We start from the raw sequence: 23,197 nt of genomic DNA on the forward strand, positions 1-23,197 counted from the left end.
CTACTACGGCTCTAGAAGTATTAACTCAGCTGTAAATAAGTATCAGGCAGAAAAGATTACACATGTGCAAGACCAGGCAAAATAAGAGGTACTGGGTTTTCTGACAGTGACAGTCAGTCAAATAGAGAGCATTTATACACTTAACTCACCGAGGCGTCGCTAGCAGTAGATGTTTGTGAAGTGATGGAATGAATGTAAGAATTTATGTGTAAAGCAACAAGTATTATTGCCACCTGATTCTTATTCAGGCTAGAAAGGCCTATGAATTAGATACACAACCTCTTGCTTGCTAGAAGCATCAAGCATTCACATGACCACAAAGCTGCTAGTGGGATGCCTCAGCGGTCAGTTGCTTCTCAGTTTGCAAGTGATCTTTGGAGAGAGGCAACTGTTGTCTGTCTCTATTAATGCAAATAGAAAATTGCATTAATAGTTTGACTTTCAAGCCTCAAAAATTTGATCATCGTACTCACTGTCTGGGGATTGGTCCTGCTTTGAGCAGGGGGTTGGACTACATGACCTCCTGAGGTCCCTTCCAACCCTGATATTCTAGGATTCTCACGGTATGCGTTTAGAATCATAAAAATAAGGCAACCTACATACTGTACTGGTTAATCACAAAACATGTTGCAAGTGAGGGAGACAATGTGGTTCTACTCAGAAAAATGACTGAGAAACTGGCCCCTCCTCATTCTCTACTGCTACACCATGTGTAGCAGAGTCCCAGCTACATACTATAGCATCTAAAGATTTTCCTGCTTTTCACTCCTGTGAGTGCTGCAGAGACACTAGACAGAGCTAACAGGTTAGGTGCCTATCTCTGCTCAGGATTCACAGCCACAAACCCCTCTTCTGGGGTTAGGCAAGTGATGTTTTTTGTTTTGTTTTTTAAACACAAACAGTGAGATGGTGGTGCTGTTCCTCCCCTTTTATAATTTCTGCCCTAGGGGTTAGAGCACTCACCCAGGCTGTGGGAGACCCAGGCTCAATTGCCCCCTCTGCCTGATGTGAAGAAACTCGAACTTGTGTTCCACCCCACCCCCATTCCCATACAGATGCCCTAGGTCTATGGGGTATTCTGGGGCATGCTTCTCATTCTCTTGTTTGAGCTGCTCTACTGTGTAAGTACTTAAGACCAGAGAAAGGAGGACTCCATAGACCAGTGGTTAGGGCATTCTTTTGCAGCTGGGGGAGGGGGAAGAAGAGGAGACCCAAATTTAATTCCCTTCTCCACATCAGGCAGAGAGGGAACTGAACCCTGTCTCCCACATCCCAGCTGAGAGCTCTAACCAGTGGACTAAGAATTAGAGGGGGCAGCACCACTACTCTCCCCTCCCACCATTTTATGTGGAGTTTGGCATGCTTGGAGAAAACTCTGATTGGAACAGGCCCCACAGGCAACATAAAGTAGGTGTTTCCCCACCTGAGGATCCCACTGGTGCTTAAGTGTGAGAAGCACCTGGGCACCTCAACTGAAGAGGCTGTGCACATGCTCACTGGCAGAAACTTGGCACCTAAGGGACTTTAGTAGAGGAAGTTTAGGTGCCTAGAGGATTAGGCAGTAGTTGAGTGGAGATTTGAAGATCTGTGTCACTTAGGCTAGATCCATAAAAAGATTTAGGTGTCAAAAAATCAGAAGATACAACAGGAGCATTGTGAAAGAGCCCAGAGACGCTATGGTTCTTCCAAAGAAGGACGTGCATTCAGGGTTGGGCACCATTCAATTCTGGAGAAGGTCCAGAGAACCAAACAATTAACCTAATCGAAAGTATGGAGGGCTTTAGGTTCAGATATTAGGTATTAAGGCTCCTAGAGATGCTTCAACAGAAGTTAGGTATCTAAGCAGGTGTCTTATCTGCATCAATATATGTTTAAATACCTTTGAGCTAAGGGCCAGATTTTCATAGAGTGTTTGAGCTCTTCAGCTTACACAGTTTGAACAGGAAGCTAATAATAGAGGGCGGGGAGACCCAGACCTTCTCATTGCCAATGCAAAGGCAGAATCCATAGCCCCAGGGTTCAGGTGCAGAATGGGGAAGTGACCGACAGTTGCTGGGACAGCAATGCTATCTCATAGCTGTATGGTGGTGGAACATGGTGATTCTCGTGCACAAGGTTGGATTAACAGACCAAGGAGGAGATTTCAATAAAAAAAAAATTTATTTAGATGCACACAGTGGCTGGAAAGTACAATATCCAAAATGCCGGTTCAGTCAGAGTGATTCCAGCCCAGGAAGAGGGGATCACCCTAGTGACAGGCAGAGCTAATTAGGACATCGCAATTATCACTGCAGCCTTCCCAGTAACAGTGAGCAATGCCTATTGGTACCTGGGGAGACATTCCTCCAACCTTGTGCTGGCAGTGAATCCTCATACCACACCTTGGGGCCATTCCCTACTGGGCGCTGGCAGCCCCCACAATGAGCTCTAGGAGTCCTTTGTGTAAACACAAATCCTTTGGATAGTTTGCTATGCCAAGCGACTGGGCCAAGCACCAAGGAAGACACTGAGTGAAAGGAAATGGGGAGTAGAGACCTTCTGGGAGGGGAGGAAGAGGGTCCCAATCCCAGTGAGAGGCCCCTCCCCAGGCTGACAGGTTTATCTGGCAGGGAAAAATGTTAGACAGGATCAGCCAGCTGGTGAGATCTGACAGAGGCAGGAAAGCTATAACCTAGATTAACTCTTTCCAGCCCAGGGAGCAAGGCCGCCCACCAAGCTCTGTCTCCACTCTTCTCAGAAAGATGCCTATGCTCCTAGATATGGGTGAGAGGGAGACAGCAGAGAAAGGAGCACTGAAGAGACGGGCACTTCATCTCACAATGTCAAATACGTGTACTGCTCCATGGAGCAAAGATACCTTTAGCCTCAGACACAACCACTAGGTAGTTCTGCCTAGCTCTATCAGGTGGAGCTGAAGGAGTGAGAGAGCACAGAGTTGGAGAGGCCAACCTATTTCCTCCAGGACTATTGAAATGCCCATTCTAGAGCAATTTAGGGGAAACAGAGGGATCTCCCACACTCCCCAGTCTGGAACGCACTGGGACCAGGAAAAGCAGGCATTGCAGAGGGGGATCCTGGCATGGAGGAGGGGATATGGGGTGGTGATCCCTGTGTGAAGGAAGGATCATTGCCAGGGTATCTTTAAGTAGGAATGTGCCCTGTGGGGCAAAGGGATTGGACCATTGAGAGCAGGGGAATGCAGGCCATTGGCATGGGGGAGGAGAGGTATCAGGGGCATACCCCACTCCAAGCCCCTCAGCACGCAGCTTTGGCACGAGTGGTGTGACACTTCATACACAGTACGTGACCATCCAGGGGGAAGCAGCCGTTCTCATCTGCCTCAATAGACAAGGGCCTCTCACAGTCCTGGGGGGGAAAGATGACAGGAAGTTCAGTGACAACTAACACTAATGTGAACGAGACACGGGGTGGGGGAAGACAGATGCACATGGAGGGCCCCGTGGGAGGGTTGACAGGCTTGAGAACAGGACAATGCCATAGAGAAACATGTACAGGAGATGGACGTAGGGGACATGGAGGGAGATTTGGAGGAGAAGCTGGTTACCTCACACTTGTAGCACTTCATGTGGAAGTTCTTCTCCAAGGCCACCACACGTACCGTCTCATCCTTTCCAGGCTCTGGCATGATGGGCTCAGCACAGACTGAGCAGCGGGGGGCATACTTCCTGCAGCACACAGAGGAGAGGAGACACTGACAACAGCAGCCTTCCCAATGGGGATCCAGTTAAACAGTGCAGGAGAGCTGAGAGGCAGCCGAGCCTGGAAGAGGGCCTCCCTGCAGCAAGGATGAGTGAGTGGGGGGGAGAAGAGGAGTGGCTCCCCTCTCTTGGGAGACTACCTGCCTGTGGGGCTGGCTCCTCCTCTGGCCAGATGCCTCCTGCCTACCTGTGATAGTCATCCACACAGTGGGGCTGATTGGCCTGGTCCACAATGAAAGATGCCCCCTCGAGTGGGGTCTGGCACACCACACAGGTGAAGCACTGGGGATGGTACGAGTTGCCTGTGGCCTTCAGCATCCGGTCTGTGATGGTCTGTTTGCAGACACTGCACTTCTCCAGGGTACCCTAGGGAGAGGACAGGGCAAGTGAGCAAGAGATAAGAGCAGCCCAACCCAACAGTAATCCCTGGACAGGAGGGTCAACCTTCCTTCAGGCAATTGAGGGAGGGAAGACTGGGGCAGGCTAGCCACACAGAGCGCTGTGCCCACTCACAGCATAGCAGCACCCCTATGCCCATTCCCCTTCCAGCACAGCAATGTCCCACACCTTGGGCCCCCTCCATCACTCACAGCATAACAGTCCTCACAGAAGGGCTTCTCGTCCACATTGTAGAACTGCTGCCCCTGCAGCTGCTTCTCACACTTGAAGCAGGTGAAGCACTCCACGTGGAAGAGATGGTCAAGAGCACGCACAGCTGGCTGAGTTCGGGACAGGGGCCTCCGGCAGAGGCCGCACAGCTCTGCCATAGGAGGGAGGAGAAGGTTAGAGAAGGGGGATAGCCACCACAACCCAGACTAATACTCAGCTTCTCCACAGGGGGACCTCACTTGCCAGCACCCACCAGAAGTGGAGGCTTCTGCATGGGGTGGGTTCTCCATATCCTTCATGAGCTTCTGGGTCAGCATCTCCAGCTCCTCCACCTCTTTCATGGTCAGTGAGGAGTTTCCCCTGGGGGGCTCTGAACCAGTGCCCACAGGAGCCCTGTGCTGCAGAAAGAGGGGAAGACATTCAGCGCCAGAAAGCAGTTACTGGGGGATGGGAGCCCCCTCTCCCCCCATGTTTGTGCCCCTTTCCCCACTGGTACAGTATCTCTCAGGAGCACCCTGCAATGCCTGCCCCCTTCCCTGGTATCTCTGGGGAATACCCTTCACCTACTGCCTGCCCCCTCCCCTCAAATAAGATACAGTGAAGTCTCTTCCTCAGCTGCTCCCTCTCAGATGAGTACTAACTTTCCTCACATTGGAGGGAACCCCGTTTCCCCCCCCCCCCCCCCCATCCCCGACACATTCCGTCACAAGCCATCTGGAGCATGGCTCTGCTCCTTACCATGTCCCGTGGGGCGGCAGGCTGTCCTGTGGGATGTGGCTTCTCCTGCACCTGAGGTCTCTCCCGCTGCTGGGCATAGGTGAAACTGGGAGGCTGGGGCCTTGGGGCCAAGCCCATAGCTGAAGGGGCGGTGAATCGGGTCTGAGTAGGGGGAGGGGCAGTAAATCTCATGGAGTTTGTGGGGACCCCAGAAGCACCAGCAGCTGGTTTGGATCCAAATTTGGGGGAGCTGGCAACAGGGGATGGGGTAAATTTAGGGGCAGGCTGGGCTGAGGGAAGAAGGGGCACAGATGGGGCTAGTGCTCTGGACTGCGTTGCTGGGGGGTCTCTACGCTGCAGTGGGGCTGCCCAAGGTGCTGGTGCAGGGACCACATCCACTTCAGAGGGTTTTGGCGTGAATCCTCCACTGGGTTTTGGGGTGAACTTGGGGGGGAAAGAAGCAGGAGTTGGGGGATCTTTAGGTGCAGCCATGATTTCTACATGGCCTTTAGGGGCAGAAGGTGTTTCCAGGGGAGCTGTGGATCCTGGAGACACCTGCAAGGAGAAGAGATGGGGAGAACAGACAGCCAATCAGTATTATGCAAGTGATTATCTACCATGCTTTGCAGGGTGTGTTCAGGCACTTCAGCATAAGGTCCTTGGAGAGTCTGCATCGCTGCTTGAGGCAATCCCCAACCTCAGACACACACAGAGCTCATCCACTCCCACAGACTGAGGGGAGGCTAGAGCTGCCCTTCTTTCTCCTCCCTGACTCCACACCCCACCTCATCTATCTGGCTACCCCTTCAATCCACTAAACATCCCTGACTATGCTGCAACAGATTTTTTCCCCCTTCCAGCTATGCTCCCTCCCCCTATGGTTTATCTATCCATTTCCTACTTCAGTAATGGCCCCTACCACACAATCCCCATTCAGCCATCCCCCTGACCCCACCTTACCCCTAGTGAAACCAGCCTACCACCCCTCCCCTTCAACATGACCCATCCAGAGAATACAATGCAACCTGGAGGGCAGCTCACCCGGGATTTGAAGGGATCATTCTTCTCCATGTCATCCAGCATTGAGGACAGCGAGTCAATCTCCATATCAATGCTATTCATCTTCCCACGCACCTGTGTCACCAACCAATGGGGGAGGAAAGAGAAATAGGGCGTGTTACGTGACTCACCCCTATCAGGAACAGCTGCAAACCTGGGGGCATCCTCTATCCCACCGTGAGGTTCCCAACCCCACAGTCCTCTGCTGGGTCAGAATGCTGTTGGCCTGGGATCACAGCATAATCCTACAATTGATTTTGGGCGAGAGGCAAGCTGGAGGGGACGGTGGGGGTTAGGTGCATGCTATGCGAGCACTGTGGGCAGTACGGAATGCAGGCCCAGACAGATGGTGCCACAGTAGTGACTTCCCCAGGAACAAAGCACTCTGAAAACACCGAGGAGGTGCCTGAAGTGAGAGAGCTTCTCTGCTCCCAGCATCTTCCCAGTGCTGAGGTGTGTGTGCAGAGATGTTGACTCAAGGCCATACAGCCCTGCCAAGTGCCTGCACATGTTCAGAACACTGGGAACTAGAGTGGCCCACCTAAGAAATGAACCCCAGACCAGCTATAGCTATACTTACCTGTGGGGCAGGCACCCCAGTCACAAGCCCCTCGTCAGCCATGGGGGGAGGGGGAGAAGGAAAAACCTCTTCTGGGGCCGGGGGGAAGGGCTCTTCGAATGGCGGTGGGGGTGGGGGGAAAGCACAGGTTGGGGAGATGACTGTCTCCTCTCCTGGAGGGGGTGGAGGTGGCAGTGGCAGCTCTGCAGGGAAGAAGGAGGGGTTATTAAAAAAGGGACAAGTTTTGACCATGCTTCTCCAGCAACACTCAGACAAAAGATCGAGTGCTTTCCAGAGGAGGGACATAAGAACGGTCAAACTATGGGGTCTCTAATTCCCATCCCACAACTCTCACAAGCTTGGCATCACACAGAGACCATTCCCAACACATTTGCCATTGCATAAAAGACAAACACAGTAATTGTGCACCTTTGAGAGTTACCAAAGCATTTGATGCATTTTAGACTCAGACTTTAAGGTCCGAAGGGACCGTTGTGATCATCCAGTCTGATCTCCTGCACATTGCAGGCCACAGAACCTCACCCACCCACTGCTGTAATAGACCCATAACCTCTGGTTGAGTTACTGAAGTCCTCGAAATGCAGTTTAAAGACTTCACGTTACAGACAATTCACCATTTACACTAGTTCAAACCAGCAAGTGACCCGGGCCCCATGCTGCAGAGGAAGGTGAAAGAAACCCACAGTATCTGCCAATCTGACTTATGGGAAAATTCCTTCCCAACCCAATATGGTGATCAGTTGTTAGACCCTGAGCATGTAGGCAAGAACCACCAGCCACACACCTGGGAAAGAATTATCTGTAGTAACTCAGAGCCCTCCTCATCTAGAGTCCCATCTTCAGCCATTGGATATTTTTGCTACTGGCAGTTGCTGATAGGCCATATGCCCCATCATCCCATCCCCTCCTAAACCAACTCAATCTTGAAGCTAGTTAACCTTCCAAGGGGGGGGGGGGGGGGGGGGGGAGGGGGAAATCTGTCTACTTTCAAGCCTAAACTTGTTGTGGCTAGTTTATACCTATTTGTTCTTGTGTCAACACTGGCTCTTAACTCTCTCCCTCCCCGGTATTTATAGAGAACAATCATATCTCCCCTTACCCTTCTTTTGGTTAGGCTAAACAAGCCAGCCTCTTCGAGTCTCCTCTCGTAAGGAAGGCTTTCCATTTCTCAGATCATACTAGTAAACCATCTCTGCACCTGTTCCAGTTTGAATTCATCTTTCTTAAACATGGAAGACCAGAATTACACACAGTATTCCAGATGAGGTCTCTCCAGTGCTTTGTATAATGGTATTAACACTCTACTGGAAATACCTCACCTGATGCATCAGCCTTTTTCACAGCCGCATCACATTGACAGCCCATAGTCATCCTGCGATCAATCAATACACCCAGGTCTTTCTCCTCTGTCTCTTCCAACTGATACATCCCCAGCTCACAGGAGAATTTCTTCTTGTTATTCTCTAAATGCATGACCTTGCACTTTGCATTATTAAATTTCATCCCATTTCTATTACTCCAGTTTACAGGTCATTCAAACCTTCTTGTATGATATTCTGGTCCTCCTCTATATTGGCAATTCCTCCCAACTTTGTGTCATCCACAAATTTTATTAGCACGCTCCCACTTTCTATGCCAAGGCCAGCAATCTGTGTTAAATAAGACTGGACCCAAGACCACTCCCTGAGGAACTCCACTAGTAACCTCCCTCCAGCGTGGCAGTTCACCTTTCAGTATGACCAATTGTCTACCCTTTAACCAGTTCTTTACCCACCTTTCAGTTTTCATATTAATCCCCATCTTCTCCAATTTAACTAATTATTTCCCATGTATAACTGTATCAGATGCCTTACTGAAACCCAGGCAGAGTATATCTGCATTTTCTTTGTCTAAAAACTTGGTTATCTTCTCAAAGAAGGAGATGAGGTTGGTCTGGCATGATCTACCTTTTATAAAACCATGTTATATTTTATCCCAATTATTTTTACAAAAATTAGGTCTCCTTCGAGATAACTGATTTTTTTTAATTGATATGGCACATTGTGATGGGGTATGCATACCCCACACTGGGCCGGAAGGGATTAACACCACACTATGGGCAGAGGAAGTCCTGCCCCTCAGACCATACCGGTCACGCTCCAAGTGCTATGCCAGTATAAAAGGGAGCAGCTCAGTCTGGAATGACTGCCGGAGAGGGAGGACCTTTGGTGGAGTCTGCAGCTGAGAAGCCATCACAGCCCTTGCCTGCAGGAGCCAGAGATCCCAAGAACCAGACTGGAGATCTGTGGCTAATGAAGCCCCAGGGAATTACCTGTGCTGAAGAGCCCAGAGACCCCGATAGCCCATGGACTACAGCTTCAGAAAGCGACTCAGGGAGAGTGAGCAAGTGATATCCCCCACCTGTGTGAGGTCAGCATGTTTCGTTGGGATTCCCTGCTGACCCAGGGGTGGACCACTCCGCCACTGATAGGGTCCTGGGTCGGGGTCTGGTGGAGTCAGGTGGGTGCAAGCCCCACTACCTGGGCCGCCACCCCCCTGGTAGCAGCCCCTTGAATAATGGCCACTAGGCCATGCTGCCCCAAACCCAAGGGCCGCTGCTTTCACTCTGGCCCTTGGACCTCTGTGTGGTAAGGTATGAGACAGTCAGGTAGATAGTAACCACAGTGTCCACACACCCACTATCCACCCTGGCAGGGGAAGGGGTGTGCATACACCACCATGCATGTTCACCCTTATTTAAATATCTCCCTTCCCAGCCATTTTGTCCTCTCCCCCCAGTCTCCTGCACATGCTTCTCCAATGCCTGATCCTCTCCCACTAGCAGGTGGCCTCCCATTTCCTCTCTTACTCCTACATAGCAGATCCCATTAGGACAGAAGGTTAAAGTGCCTATTCCTCATTTCCCAGTACTTTTGCAGGCACCCAGGCTTTTTGCAATGAAGAGTTTAGAAGACTATATAGATCAAGTCAAGCAGACAGCACCATATAACTTGCCAGCAAGTACACATGGACAACACGTTTGGGAACTGGTGCATTAGACCAGTGGTTCTCAATCCTAGGTACATGTACCCCTGGGGGTATGCAGAAGTCTTCCAGGGGAGTACATCAACTCATCTAGATATTTGCCTAGTTTTACAACAGGCTACATAAAAAGCAATAGCGAAGTCTGTATGAAATTTTAGTTAGTATATAGAGCAGTATAAACAACTCCTAGTACAATGTACTTACATTTCAGTGTAATATTTGTTGATTTTATAATTATATGGTAAAAATTAGAAAGCAAACAATTTTTCAGTACTAGTGTGCTATGACTTTTGTATTTGTCATTTCATTAAGCAAGCAGTTTAAGTGAGGTGAAACTTGGGGGTACACAAGACAAATCAGACTCCTGAAAGGGATACAGTAATCTGGAAAGGTTGAGAGTGACTGCATTAGACTATCTGGCCCATCACACAAACCAGACACTAGGGTGCTGTTGGAAGCCACTATTCTTTTTCTGGTAGCTGAAAGAAGCATTGGCTCTGGGGTTAAAGTTTCCCGTGCCCAGTCTCCACAAGGACTTGAGAAACTTACCAGACACCTTCTTGACAGAGGTAGAGAGGAGAGGAAGGGACCTACAAGTCCAGGGATCATGCTCTGGTAAAAAGCTCAATTCTCCTCCAGTTGTTGAGGTTCTTATGAGGCAGATGTCCCTGGGCCCAGCTTAGGGGATCCTCTAGCCAGCAGATATCTGATAAACCTGTACCCTCTTCCTCCCCACCTTCTAGAAGCGAGGAGAAATCTCCTTGCATTCTCTCCTCCCCATAACCCAAAGCTACAAAGGCTTCTGACTGCTGCTAGGGAAGGGGAGGTATCCACTACTATATCCCTTACCCTAGATCCAGTGCCTCTATTGCTGCTTATAGTTACCCCTGACTAGCAGCATGAAGTTGACCTGATTATTGTCCATTCCACTGCTGGATACAGAACTCTGAGCAGGAGCAGCAGAAGTGAAACTGTCTAGCCTTGTTGGTTTTGACCTGCTGCTGCTTGGGAAAAAGTTAGACTCAACCATCAGCAATATGCTGGGTCACGTTTGGGAGGTTCTCTTCAAAGCTACAAGGGATAAGATAAGCTTTCAGCTTTAAGAAAAAGTGTAAGATTTCCTTTTAGCCAATTCGGTGTTATGCAGACTTCCTCTCAAGCTGCTCTCATTCTCCAAATTTCTGCCTTCATTTTAAAAAATAGATAAGTAACTGTTATGGTTGTAAAGAAAACCATGAAAATGTGAAACAAGCATAACTGTAGCAGCATGGTCTGCTTGAGTTTGCAGAGAGCCTGAAACAAGAACTCAGGGATGTAGGCACTGCCCCATTCATCTAAGCACTTGTTAAAGTATCAATTGGTATTGAAGTTAACTGTCAATGCTGTTAGCTCTTTCACTGCTCAAAGTATGTAAAAAATGAAAGGAAGTACTCTGAGTGACAAGCTCATTTTGGCACCACAAGTTGGGAGATACCACTTGTTTTTTCCCCTCCCTGTTCAAAGAAGCGCTCATGGAGGGAGCCAAGTACAGAAAGCCTAGTGGAACATAATCATATTCTGAACATCTGCACAGTCTATTGACAGAACCATCTCATTTTCTCCTCAAGTGGGCAGAGCTTATTTTTGTAGCTAGAGAATGAAAGAGTACCATCACCTTCACTCCAAGCCTGCAGTTTGACCCCCAACTCAGGGAAAGCTTCCTACTTGCCACCAGCAAATGGAATTTTCAAACCTTGGTTTCTGCATGCACGTACACACACACACACACACACCCCAACTGAATGGAAAGTTTGAGCAAAGTCCATTTAGCTGTTTCAACTCAGGAAGGAAAGATAATGCTGGAAGATTGAATGCAAAAAGAAAATAGTTGCTCAAACAACACAAAGCAGTTTGCAGAAGTGGAACCAAGATCTGCCAGGATGGTAGGTGCAGTATCAGCACAGATTATGAATTAGTCACCAAAATGGCTTCATACCATTATTCATAAAGGATAATTGTTAGTTATTGCACCTGCACTAACTTGATCTTAATCCTCAATAGTAGATAAGAGAGAATTCTTATAGCAATATTAACTTGCCGTGTTGCATAGCAGTAGCATTTTTCTCTTCCCATTTAACATTATACTACTTGCATTTTTTGTGTAATACTGGTTATGTCTGTGTAGCATGGTGGAGTTTCATCGACTTTTTAAGGCCAGAAGAGACCATTAAATCATCTAGTCTGACCCTCCTGTATAAAAACAGACCATAGAAGTTGATACAGTTAGCACTGCATTACATGATCTTATATTTATTTTCCACATTAACATGGCATTCTTTCTTTGCCTTTGTTATGGAGAGAGAGTGTAGTGTCTCCACAATTAAGCTTCAAAATTCACAAAATCAATCTGCATGAAGTTTCTCTTCAGCCTCTTGCCCTTAGACTTTTGTTGCAAGTTTTTGAGTGAATCAGAGAGGGAATTTAGAGATAGGGAAGTTACGGGGAAGAAAAAAGTTTGCCACCATTTGGGAAAGTCTAGGGGTTTCTTTGGAATGTTATATTAACCACTGTTTGGGCTAGAAACTCCCAGCTCGCTTGATGTTTTGTCTGCTCTCAATGAGAAAGTTTGTTGTTTGCTGTTGGAGTTTTATAGTAAGGGCTTTTGCATCTCCCCATAGTCCAGGAGCTCCTTTTTAAGGTCTTGAGAGTATTGGGTGTTTTATGATCACCCTGCCATTTTCAAGCAGCCATCTTGTTTGGACAGAAACACAGACATCTAATGGACAAAGCAGAAAGCTGGAAGCCAGCAATACACAAGATCTAGTCCCAGCCTTGTCCCAACAGGTGGCCCTAACAAGGCAGCTTTGGATTTATACAACTCCTTTCCAAGGACTCAGTATGTGATTTACAAACAGCCAGACTCAGTCATTGACAAAAAGTGAGTTTCACAGCCCATGCAGTGGATATTATCCCTGTTTCCCAGCTGGGGGAAAAGGGTTTGAAGCAGTGCCTTGTCCAAGTGACCAGTGGCAGAAGTGGGAGCACAAAGTTCTCTGGACTCCCAGTTCAGAGATTAATTAATAAAGCTACATTGCCTATTATGAAAGTCATTTCACGCTTGAGCATCAGTTTCCTCCTCAGTAAAATGGGGAGAACGAGTACTTCACAAAGCAGTACTAAGGATTCAAGTCTATCCAATCTTCATGTTTGTGCAGAATTTTGAACACACTGAAATATGACTTCACAACAGAGAAATGGATTTATATATGAGTGAGCACCCCTCTTCACTGAAGTTAGAGTAGGGTTTTTAAAAGTTTTAACCAGTCCAATTAAAAGTCCCCTCCCTGCTCAAGTTTTGCTGTCTAGTGTCACAATTTTCACTAGTTCTCTAGTCACCAGAGAGTCTCCCAGGCTGAATTTTTGTATTTGTCCAGGGACTGAATTTCCCAGACAAGAAATAAGGGGGGGGGGGGGGGGGGAGGAGGGATAGAAGAGAGGAGGAGAAGGAAAAAAACCCACCACCACACAACCTTCCATTTTTTCCCCAGAGGGAGGGAATTTCAGGCTTCCTTTATCCACTATAAAGTAGCAAAGAACGGGCACAAAGCCCATTTTTCACCACTCTTTGCAGGTCCACTTTAAAAGTGTAACCTTGAGTTTCCCAGCATGTAGCACCCTTAAAAAAAAATTTTTTTTTACAATGTTTTGTTCAAGTTCTTTCCTCCCTCCCCCCAGCTCAAGCCCAGGGCTGTAATTCTGCATCAGGAACATAACTCAATGAAGTAGCATTTGATATAGACAACAGCTCAACCACCATCTATCCAGTCACCTCCATGCTTCCATGCAGCATAGCATCACCATGGGGCATTGGGGTCACTACTGACTCAGAAGGAAGAAAGCACACATCCCAATTTTCTTATCCTCCCATCAAGCAACTGCCCCGTTCTACTCTTGCTTAGTATTCACAATTTGACAACACCACAGCTTCCTGGAGCTGGCACAGCCACTGACCTTGGTGAAGAGCAGCCACAGGATAAACTGCTACCAACCTAATGTTTCCCAGTGTAGTCAGTGTCTCTTATGCAATGACAGACCACACACTGTAAGCCATCATCTCCACGGACATTCTGAGCTGGCTGCAGCACACTCAGCCCAGAACTTGAATATATCTGAAGAAATACTGAAGCCACAGAGGGCTGAATTCAGGAACAGGGACTGAGCATTTAAGTAGGGCAAATTAACAGAAGAAACTCAGAGGGCAAGAGAAAAAGTTCCCCATCTCAGTTCCTCATTCTGACCACCAAATAAAAGCTACTGGGGGCCTAATCCTGCTCTCATTTTACCAGTGGAGTATGGTCAGGAACAGCACTGAAGTCAAGGCAGATACACTGCCCCTCCCCCCCCCCCAAAAAAAAGGGGGGAAGGGGGGCATGAGAGGCAGGCAAGTTTTCCCAGCACTGCCCATCTCCTCTGTGACTTTGTGTCTTAACCAGGATTTAAAGATGGTGTTAGAACATCAGCTAGGTTGTCTGCTAGACTAACTCAACCAGCTAGCAGACATTAAAGTTGACATTGTCTTGTCTACACTAGCCTTTTAGAAGATGGTGGCTAACATCACACCACCTATCCTAGTCAAGACAAACCCAGTGACCGGGTGGTGATATACAGGGATGCCAAGAAGGAGAACGTGGGTAGTAATGATACTCCTAGTGGCTTGCACTGGCCAGGTCCAGCATGGGGGCTGAATCACCAGGTGGCCTCAGAGGAGTGAAAAGGGGCCCCAACAGGGATCAAAAGCTAAAGTAAAAGCTACATCGGCACTAGAACCCTGCCCATAAGAAAAGAAAAGAAAAAAAAAAAAAACTCAACACAAGAGAAAACAAAACCCAGGGAGGCAAACCGCTATGTCTCACTTCCTGTTTATGGCACCTCCCATCTGCTCCTGCAACTACTCCACCCATTGAGGCAGGGCATGTACAATGGTGAAATGGCAGGAAATGAGTGAGACCAAAGGGGAAGAGCTTTCACAATCTGAGACAAGCTACAGAGTGAGGTAAGGGATGAATCACAGAAATGGAAGACAGTGTGAGCTATCCCCACAGTGAGCCAAGCTGGGGGATTCTTCCCTGCAATGTAACCGCCCCCTACACTGATATTTATGGTATTCCTACAGACTCTGGTGAGAGACCAGAATTTCTCTTCCCCCTCCACCCTCCTTTCCTCTTGGGGAAGAAGATGCTATGAACACCTAGATCAAAGTGGTCAGAATTGCTTCACCATGTTTTGTCCCCCCCATACACACACCTTTGTATCCCACTCTGGAGTCCTGCTACACTCCCAGTGTGAGCACCCATCTATTATTTGTGGCAAGTTGCATCCCCTCCTTCTCCCTTATTCATTGTTTAGGCCAGACACAGACCATATGCACTGAGAACGCAGGAACGCACATCAGCTCCCACAGATGGAGCGAGTAATAAGTTATGGATCTCACATACCTTCAGCAAGCAAAGGTGCTGCAGCTGGTGGGATCTCCCCCACTTTCCCTATCTGAGCACGTTGGGCACCAGCCCCAGAAGGCTGGGGCAGTGGCAGCTCTGAGGCATTCCCAGGCACAGCACCCCCAGCCCTGAAGGGGTTCACTTTGGGCTTAGGGGCAACCACTGGAGCAAACTTCTTCTGCGGGTTGTAGAAAGTTGGAGTGGAAATATTGATGCTGACTGTGGAAGTCATACGAGTTCCCGGGCTACCAGAGGATGCCATCTTGCTGCTGGCTGCTCAGCACCTGGGGGGCAGAAGGAGAGTGGAGACACAGACATGAGATTAGACATGACCCTGCAGAGGAAAACCAGGGCAAACGAAATCTGGAGAAAGGCACAGCAGGAAACAGAATTGGAGGTTGGGTGCACCTGAGTGAGATCAGAGGGGCATGAGTAGAGCTTGGGGTGCCCCCAGGACTGGGAGACAGAAATATGTTTTGAAGCAAGAAATACTGTCTGACCTGGAGGCAAACCCTGAACAAGCGCCTCTCCTCTTCTCCTCACTGGGATGCAGGGAAAGAACAACTGGCCAAAGCACCAATAAACTCTCTCCACCTTCAGCCCTTTGCTGAATGGGGTTAAACGTGGGGGGATAGGAGGGCAGGAATGATAAACCAAGAGAAGGACAAAGCTGGGATCAATGCGGAAGAGAATTGCTAGAGAAGCCAGCCTTCTGCAGATGGCTCAGATCCCCACACCTCAGACTGGAGCCCCTGCACACCAAGAGGCAGCTTTAGCATCCCTTACATCACACCACCCCCCCATGCCCTCCTGAAGCCCCAAGCCTATGTCACCACTGCATCCCTGCCAACTCTGTCCAATCCTCTCCTCCTGCAGCCTCTCTCCTCACAACCCCACCCCCATCCTTTTACCTGTAGGCCCCCAGCCCCCTCTGGTCAGTGGGGAAGCTCCAACAGCTGCAGCACAAGCAGAACAAAAGGAAACCTGGGTGATTCCATAGTGTCACACATTCCCCAGCCAAGCCTTTTGTCTTGCTGTCATTTCTGTCTTGCTGTCCCTTCCTGTCATTGTAGCAATAGGCAAGAGCTCCTACAGCGTCTTCAATGGCTGCAACGGCTGCCCGCCCTGCCCCCGCCCCTTCCTGCAGGAAGCAGCTCCTGGATTCAGCCAGCCTCACTGACATTCCTAGAGTCACTCCCTCCCAGCCCCTGCGGTATAGATGCTGCCCTAAAGCCAGCCGATCCATGGCCTGGCCCCCTCGGGGTGCAGCCTAGTACAGCACAGCAAGCAGCACTTTCCTGTTTGCCCCAGAATATGCTCACAGCTCCATCCTGCCGATGGTATCTTACTAGGGTCTAGCTGGAATGCAGCTTGCTGTACATTTCCACTCCCAGGATCAGAGTCCAGTCATGTCCTCAAAAGCGAGTTCTCTAAGTTGTATGTGGCAAACCTGAAACTCTCCCCATCTCCCTCCCCTTCCCCACCCCAAACCACTACACAAGTTGCCCTTAGGATGTTTCCAAACTCACAACAGCCAGGAGCTATTGGTGATCTCCTCATAAGAGCCCACATTGCTAGGATTTCCCCCCAATGCTGGTGTCCAGGCCAGAGAGGCACTAAATTTATCATGCTGACCACACACAATAATGCTCCCAATGGTGCATAGGCAAGTATGCCAGCATTTGGACTTCGATTGTTTTGAACAACATTCTTCTACAGTGCCTGCCGCTGCACAGTCAGCATGGATGATGATGGGCTGCTGTAACAACCCCAGCGATGCAAACAGTCCTCCTGCAGCTATTCCACCGTGCTGCTATCACTGATGAGACCTATGTGGGCCACTTACCCATACAAGTGCTCCCAAGTTGTGGGGGTACTCAGATCTCAGATACACCTCTACCTCAATATAACGCTGTCCTCAGGAGCCAAAAAAATCGTACCGTGTTATAGGTGAAGCCGCTTTATATCAAACTTGCTTTGATCCGCCGGAGTGCGCAGCCCCGCCCCCCCAGAGGCTTTACTGCGTTATATCAGAATTCGTGTTATAGCGGGTCGCATTATATCCGGGTAGAGGTGTATTTGCCTTAGTTGTTATATTGGAACCAATCCTCACCAGCCCTCCCTCTCCTGGTCATACTTACATCCAGCTGAGAGTCGGTGAGAGAAGAAGAGTCATCAGCATTGACTAAGGGCTAGTCTACACTGGCAATGTTAAAGCATTTAAATGTTAAAGCTATGTTAAAACGCTACCGCCTCCACAAGGGGCACAACTCCCAGCGCTGGTGCACGATCCGTCTACAGTGGCACTTTACAGCACTGATACTTGCTGCACTCGGGGTGGGAGGGGTTGGTGTTTTTTCACACCCATGAGCAAGAAAGTTGCAGCGCTGTAAAGTGCCAGTGTAGACAAGCCCTAAGTGACAAACCACAAGATCTCATTTCTCCCAAGGTCAGGCACTGGGTGTATCAACCATCCATAAGGGTGCTGGGGAGTAGATTACCAAATTTTAAGCCCAGAAGGGGCCGTACCACCATTATTGGGATCTTCTGCATAACGGACCATAGACTCTCACCCAGTGATTCTGCTTCTAACTAATTTCTGCTTGAGCTAAAGCATATCACTTTGAAAGATATCCAGTCTTCATTTAAAGCCTCCAAGTGATGGCAAATACACCAAGTACCTTGGTAAACTGTTCCAATGGTTAATTACCAGCCACTGGGTCTTCTTATGCCTTTACCTGCTAGTTTAAGTGCCCTCTGCCATTAAAAATCCTCTCCCCTTGTAGGTACTTGAAGATCACATCCTAGTCACCTCATGATCATACTCTATAATGGGGCTGGTCTTTATAGAGATGGATTGTGGGACATCAGCTGCTTCATGCAGATACCTAGCAGCTGTTCCCATCTCCCTGACCCCAGAGCAGTCCTTTTCCCCATATACTCTATCTAGGCCGAAGCCTCTCTCTCCTCACAGCAGCCTCCCTCCTACAGCTGCCCCTGTCTATCCCAAGTTCTGCTTAAAAAGCAGCAGGAAGGCATATCTTCAGTTTGTCCATCAGCCACCCTATAGCCTAGAGGGAAGGGAAAATGAAGCTTCCCCAACATGCCTTTAGACTGACCTACCTCTCCTCCCCCTATGCATGCTATAGTTCCCCCTGTTCTACTGGTACCCATCAATCCTGACCTGCAATTATGAAATGTGCATTAATAGGGTCCTGTTATTCAAGCATACAAAAATTACTGAGGGAGTGTCACGTAGGCAAGCCTGAGCCTAAATTAGGGTTATCAAACCCCAAAGGAAGATATTTCCTGACAGCTACAATAATAATCAGAAGACTCCATGTAGCTGTAGAGGCCGATGACACCAAAGCCTCAAGCAAGGGCTATGTAGCTACCCTATGCATGACCCCTCTCTACTGATTAGGGGCAGAAATTGAGATTTAGATCCTTTCACTGGCCAGAGTTGCACTGGTTACATGAAAGCAATCCATTTTAAAGGTATCACAGACTGCTTTGTTTCCTATACAAGTGCTGTAGACCCCTGACCTAAACCATACCTACTGGGTGACCCACCAAAGAGAAACCAACCAACTCTGTCTGAGGCCTTGGCTACACTGGCAATTCACAGCGCTGCACTTGCTGCGCTCAGGGGTGTGAAAAAACACACCCCCTGAGCGCAGCGAGTGCAGCGCTGTAAAGCGCCAGTGTAATCAGCGCCTGCAGCGCTGCACGCTCCCTCGCAGCGCTGCAAGCTATTCCCCTCGGAGAGGTGGAGTACTTGCAGCGCTGCGAGACAGCTCTCGCAGCGCTGGCGGCGCGACTACACTCGCGCTTCACAGCGCTGCCGCGGCAGCGCTGTGAATCCGCGAGTGTAGCCAAGGCCTTAGGCTCCTGCCTCCATGACCTGAACTTCATGGCCCAGTCACCAGTGCATCCCACCCTTGAGTAGGGAAGGGAACATGGAAGGAAAGACCCACCCTAACGTCCTCCAAAATGATTCCTTCCCTATGAAGCAGCGGTTCATGACCCTGTTTTTATGGGGTCGCCAGGGTTGGCTTAGACTTGCTGGGGCCTGTGGCCAAAGCCCAAGCCCCACTGCACAGGGCTGAAGCTGCAGCCTGAGGGCTTTAGCCCTGGGTGGCAGGGCTCAGGTTATAGGGCCTGGCTTTGGAGCTCAGGTAGGCTTAGGCTTCAGTTCCCCCCCTCCTGGGGTCATGTAGTAATTTTTGTTGTCAGAAGGGAGTCGCAGTGCAATGAAGTTTGAGAATCCCTGCTATGGAGACTATCAGTTCAGACCAAGCAGGGAGTAATGGGGGGTGGGGAGGGAAGAGAGAAATGTTTCAGAATCACCACAATACAGTAACTCTGGCAACTGCACCCACAGAGTCACCTGCCTCCTCCAAATAGAAAGTGGAGAAAGGGGATGTGCTATTAAAAATATGAAGTGAAAGAATCAAGCTGATTTACTTCAGTTTTGGAGTTTTTTTGGTTTGTTTAAATTAAAACAAAAAACAAAAAACCCACCACACGCATTTCCACCCCCTCAAACTCTGGTTAATCCTGCAAAGTTTGCTTGGCTGGCAAAAAAAGTTACAAAGCCCAGCAACAGAAAAATCATTTATTTTTCAAGCAGCTGGTGTTTCCCTGCTCAGCCACCACCCCCATTCTTTGCCCAGTAACCCCCACTTCCCTTCCCCCACCAGTGAGTTTATTCCAGTCACTAAGCCCTGCATGCAAGTTGTAGTCAGGAATCGGACCGGGGAAAGGGGAACTTTCAAAGCTACAAGCCAAGCCTAGAGTGAACATTCACATAACTAAATACCCCGTCTTCTTTTCTGCACAGCAAGAAAGAAACATGCAAACATATTTCAAACTCCAGACAGTCACAAATTTGCAGGCACAAGTATCTTCAGATCCCTGCCCAGGAAGGTAGAGGAGAGGAGTTCCCGAAAGTGTTACTGATTCTTTCCCCTCCTAACCACATCTGGAAAAAGGCTCTGGGGTCTCACTTACACACAAGAGAAGAGTCTCAACTCAAACCAGCCAGCCAGAGCCCCTTCTCCTTCCCCATTGCTAAACCTTTACAAAAGAAAGGAGGCGACTTGGAAGGTATTTCTTTTCCACAGGGAGGGGAGGAACCTACCCCAGCCAACCAAATAGTTGGTCAGGCTTTCAAAAGTTTGAGGCTCCCCCGGAAAATAAGTCGGACACGCAGAGACGTCAAACCCATAAATTTAACGCTAAGAACGGCCCAAGCCGTGCAACCAGCATAGACCACAAAACACAACAGCAAGTTCAGCCTCTCAGCCCCAGTGGGTGTGGTAGGAAATTGGAGGGTGGGGTTCCCTGCTACACAAACATGCATTTAGTTTCTGAGCATAAAGTTACAATAAAACTAAGAGGCAAGAGCTTCACCCAGGACAAGCTCTTCTCCAAAGGAAGCGTGGGGGAGAGGACTCACCTTTGGGGAGAAATTCAGGAAGAGAAGGCTGGTACCCCTTGGCCTAAAAGTTTGTTGCTGCTGGAACGCAAGCCCAGCTTCACTCCTTCCTCCCCGTGGCTAAGCGTCCCGCTCTCTCTGCCCCCTGCACAGCAATCTAGACTTACTTCAGTTGCCTGTCTGCCAAAAAAAAGGGGGGGGGGAGGGGGGGAGGAGTGGCTCTGGGTGGAGCTATAGGGCCCAAGGACTTCCCTAGGATCTAGCAAAAAGGCCTCGCCCAAGCAAAGCTGTTTGACCATAAAAGGAGAGAGGCTGTGTGAACAGCTGAGCTCACTCACTAGGGAATGTGGCAATGAGGTAACGGGGGAGGATGAATGCACTAGACAGGGCTGTTGAGAGAAGGGGGAACAGCAGCGCTCCCACTCTTAAAATCAGCATCTCATTACCCTCCCCCCCTTTCCCTCTGTGTTTTCACGGGAGGAAGGTATCAGCTTTCTCTCCTGCTGCTTATGGAAGGCCCATATTTCATACCCTTTCTACTTTCTATTCCTGGATTCCCTCTCCCTCCCCCCCGCTTCCCCCCCCCCCGAGATTTGCCAGGGCTCTCAATCCTGATTCCCAGCCCCTTCCAATCCACTCCTGTCTTCTTCCTCTCAGCCCCCAGCTCAGTCAAAGCCCCTCAGTTTAGGTTTCCCCCTGCGGGCTTGTGTTTTATCTCTTGCCCCAGCATGGGGCTGCCTCCTTCTTTTTCCTCCTTTTTCAGCAGCTGGTGTTTCCTTGCCTCAACCCCCACCCCATTCCTTCACCCAGTGACCCCCACTTTTCCCTCACCCACCAGTGACTTCATTTCCACTAAATCCTACATGTAAGGAGAGACTTGGCAGCTCTGGTGAGTCAGGGTCCCTCTCGGTCTCTTCCCCACCCCCTCCCCACAGCAACCAGCTGCAAGAGAATCTGACTCAGACTTTCCCAATCCTACAGACACTGTTTTTTAAAAAAACAACCAAACCCACAATACTGCAAGTAATGTAATTCCTCATTTATGCAGTACTGGACAGGACCTTATCTCAAACCCCAGCACACAGACCACTTAGCTCACTGGTGACATGCTCTTGCAGGCCTGAGGACCCCACACAGCTCTACTGATGCCCCTCAATCCTAACAGAACCATGACGCAATCCTCTGGTGCTTTGTAAATTGTACATCGGGGTAGGCAACCTTTCAGAAGTGGTGTGCCGAGTCTTCATTTATTCTCTTTAATTTAAGGTTTCGCGTGCCGGTAATACATGTTAACATTTTTTAGAAGGTCTCTCTCTATAAGTCTATATTATATAACTAAACTATTGTTGTATGTAAAGTAAACAAGGTTTTCAAAATGTTTAAGAAGCTTCATTTAAAATTAAATTAAAATGCTGATCTTACTCTGCCACCCTGCTCAGCCCACTGCCAGCCTGGGGTTCTGTTCACCTAGGCCTGCAGTGGGCTGAGCGGGGCGACTCGAGGTCAGGGCAGAGGGCTGGGGTGTGTGTGGAGGTGCAGGGCAGAAGGCTGGGTGTGGGGGGGTTCAGGGCAGAAGGCTGGGGTGTGTGTGGAGGTGCAGGGCAGAAGGCTGGGTGTTGGAGGCGACTCGAGGTCAGGGCAGAGGGCTGGGTGGGGTGGGGGGGTGCAGGGCAGAAGGCTGGGTGTTGGGGGGAGGTCAGGGCTGGGGGGGATGTGGGGGTGCAGGGCAGAAGGCTGGGTGTTGGGGGGAAGTCAGGGCAGAGGGCTGGGTGTTGGAGGGGACTCAAGGTCAGGGCAGAGGGTTGGGGTGTGTGTGGAGGTGCAGGGCAGAAGGCTGGGTGTGGGGGGGGTTCAGGGCAGAAGGCTGGGGTGTGTGTGGAGGTGCAGGGCAGAAGGCTGGGTGTTGGAGGCGACTCGAGGTCAGGGCAGAGGGCTGGGCAGGGTGGGGGGGTGCAGGGCAGAAGGCTGGGTGTTGGGGGGAGGTCAGGGTTGGGGGGGATGTGGGGGTGCAGGGCAGAAGGCTGGGTGTTGGGGGGAGGTCAGGGCAGAGGGCTGGGGGGTGTGTGGGGGTTGCAGGGCAGAAGGCTGCGGTGCTCAGCTCGTGGGGGTGCTCCCAGCCCCCTGCCCTGAGCGGCTCATGGCAGGGGGCTGGGAGGGATATGCCCTGTTCCACCCCCTTCCCCCAGGCCCATCCCTACCTCTCTCTGCCTGCTCTACGGAGCTGTGTGCAGCCTGCCGCTCTTCCCCCTCCCCCTTGCAAGGGCCATCACGGGCATGGAGAGGGAGGAGGAGGGGCAGAGGGGCCCCCCACCGCTCTCCCCTGCTGGGGCAGGAGGCAGAAGCTTGGTCCTGCTGCAGCCAAGCTTCCCTCCTCCCCCGCTTCTTCCCCCAGCGTGGCACTTTCCGGCCCCTCCTCCTCCTCCTCTCAGTGGGCAGGCAGCGTGCCACTCAAAATCGGCTCACGTGCCGTGTTTAGCATGTGTGCCGTAGGTTGCCGACCCCTGTTGTACGTACTGATCTGCAGGATCCACATTATTCCCAAATCCATTCCAGTATTACCTATTAGGTTTTG

At 49.8% G+C, this 23,197-nt stretch overlaps 1 protein-coding gene across 2 annotated transcripts; it reads right to left on the reverse strand.

Moving 5' to 3' along the window:
- Positions 1-2,150: 2,150 nt before the first annotated feature.
- ZYX (zyxin) lies at positions 2,151-20,811 on the reverse strand. Of its 2 annotated transcripts, XM_065403276.1 has the most exons (10): positions 20,647-20,811; positions 15,183-15,469; positions 6,685-6,866; positions 6,087-6,179; positions 5,067-5,600; positions 4,582-4,726; positions 4,310-4,479; positions 3,907-4,085; positions 3,566-3,686; positions 2,151-3,366 (listed from the first exon to the last, which is right to left on the reverse strand). In XM_065403276.1, exons 2-10 carry the CDS (start codon positions 15,445-15,447, stop codon positions 3,256-3,258), a joined length of 1,800 nt encoding a protein of 599 aa, XP_065259348.1. In that variant the 5' UTR covers positions 15,448-15,469; positions 20,647-20,811; the 3' UTR covers positions 2,151-3,255. The 2 variants fall into 2 exon arrangements, with proteins under 2 accessions (XP_065259348.1, XP_065259356.1); XM_065403284.1 differs by lacking the exons at positions 6,685-6,866; positions 20,647-20,811 and having other exon boundaries at positions 15,183-15,264.
- Between the last annotated feature and the right edge of the window lie 2,386 nt (positions 20,812-23,197).

This window comes from Emys orbicularis, chromosome 1, assembly GCF_028017835.1.
Source record: "Emys orbicularis isolate rEmyOrb1 chromosome 1, rEmyOrb1.hap1, whole genome shotgun sequence".
Classification (NCBI taxonomy): domain Eukaryota; kingdom Metazoa; phylum Chordata; order Testudines; family Emydidae; genus Emys; species Emys orbicularis.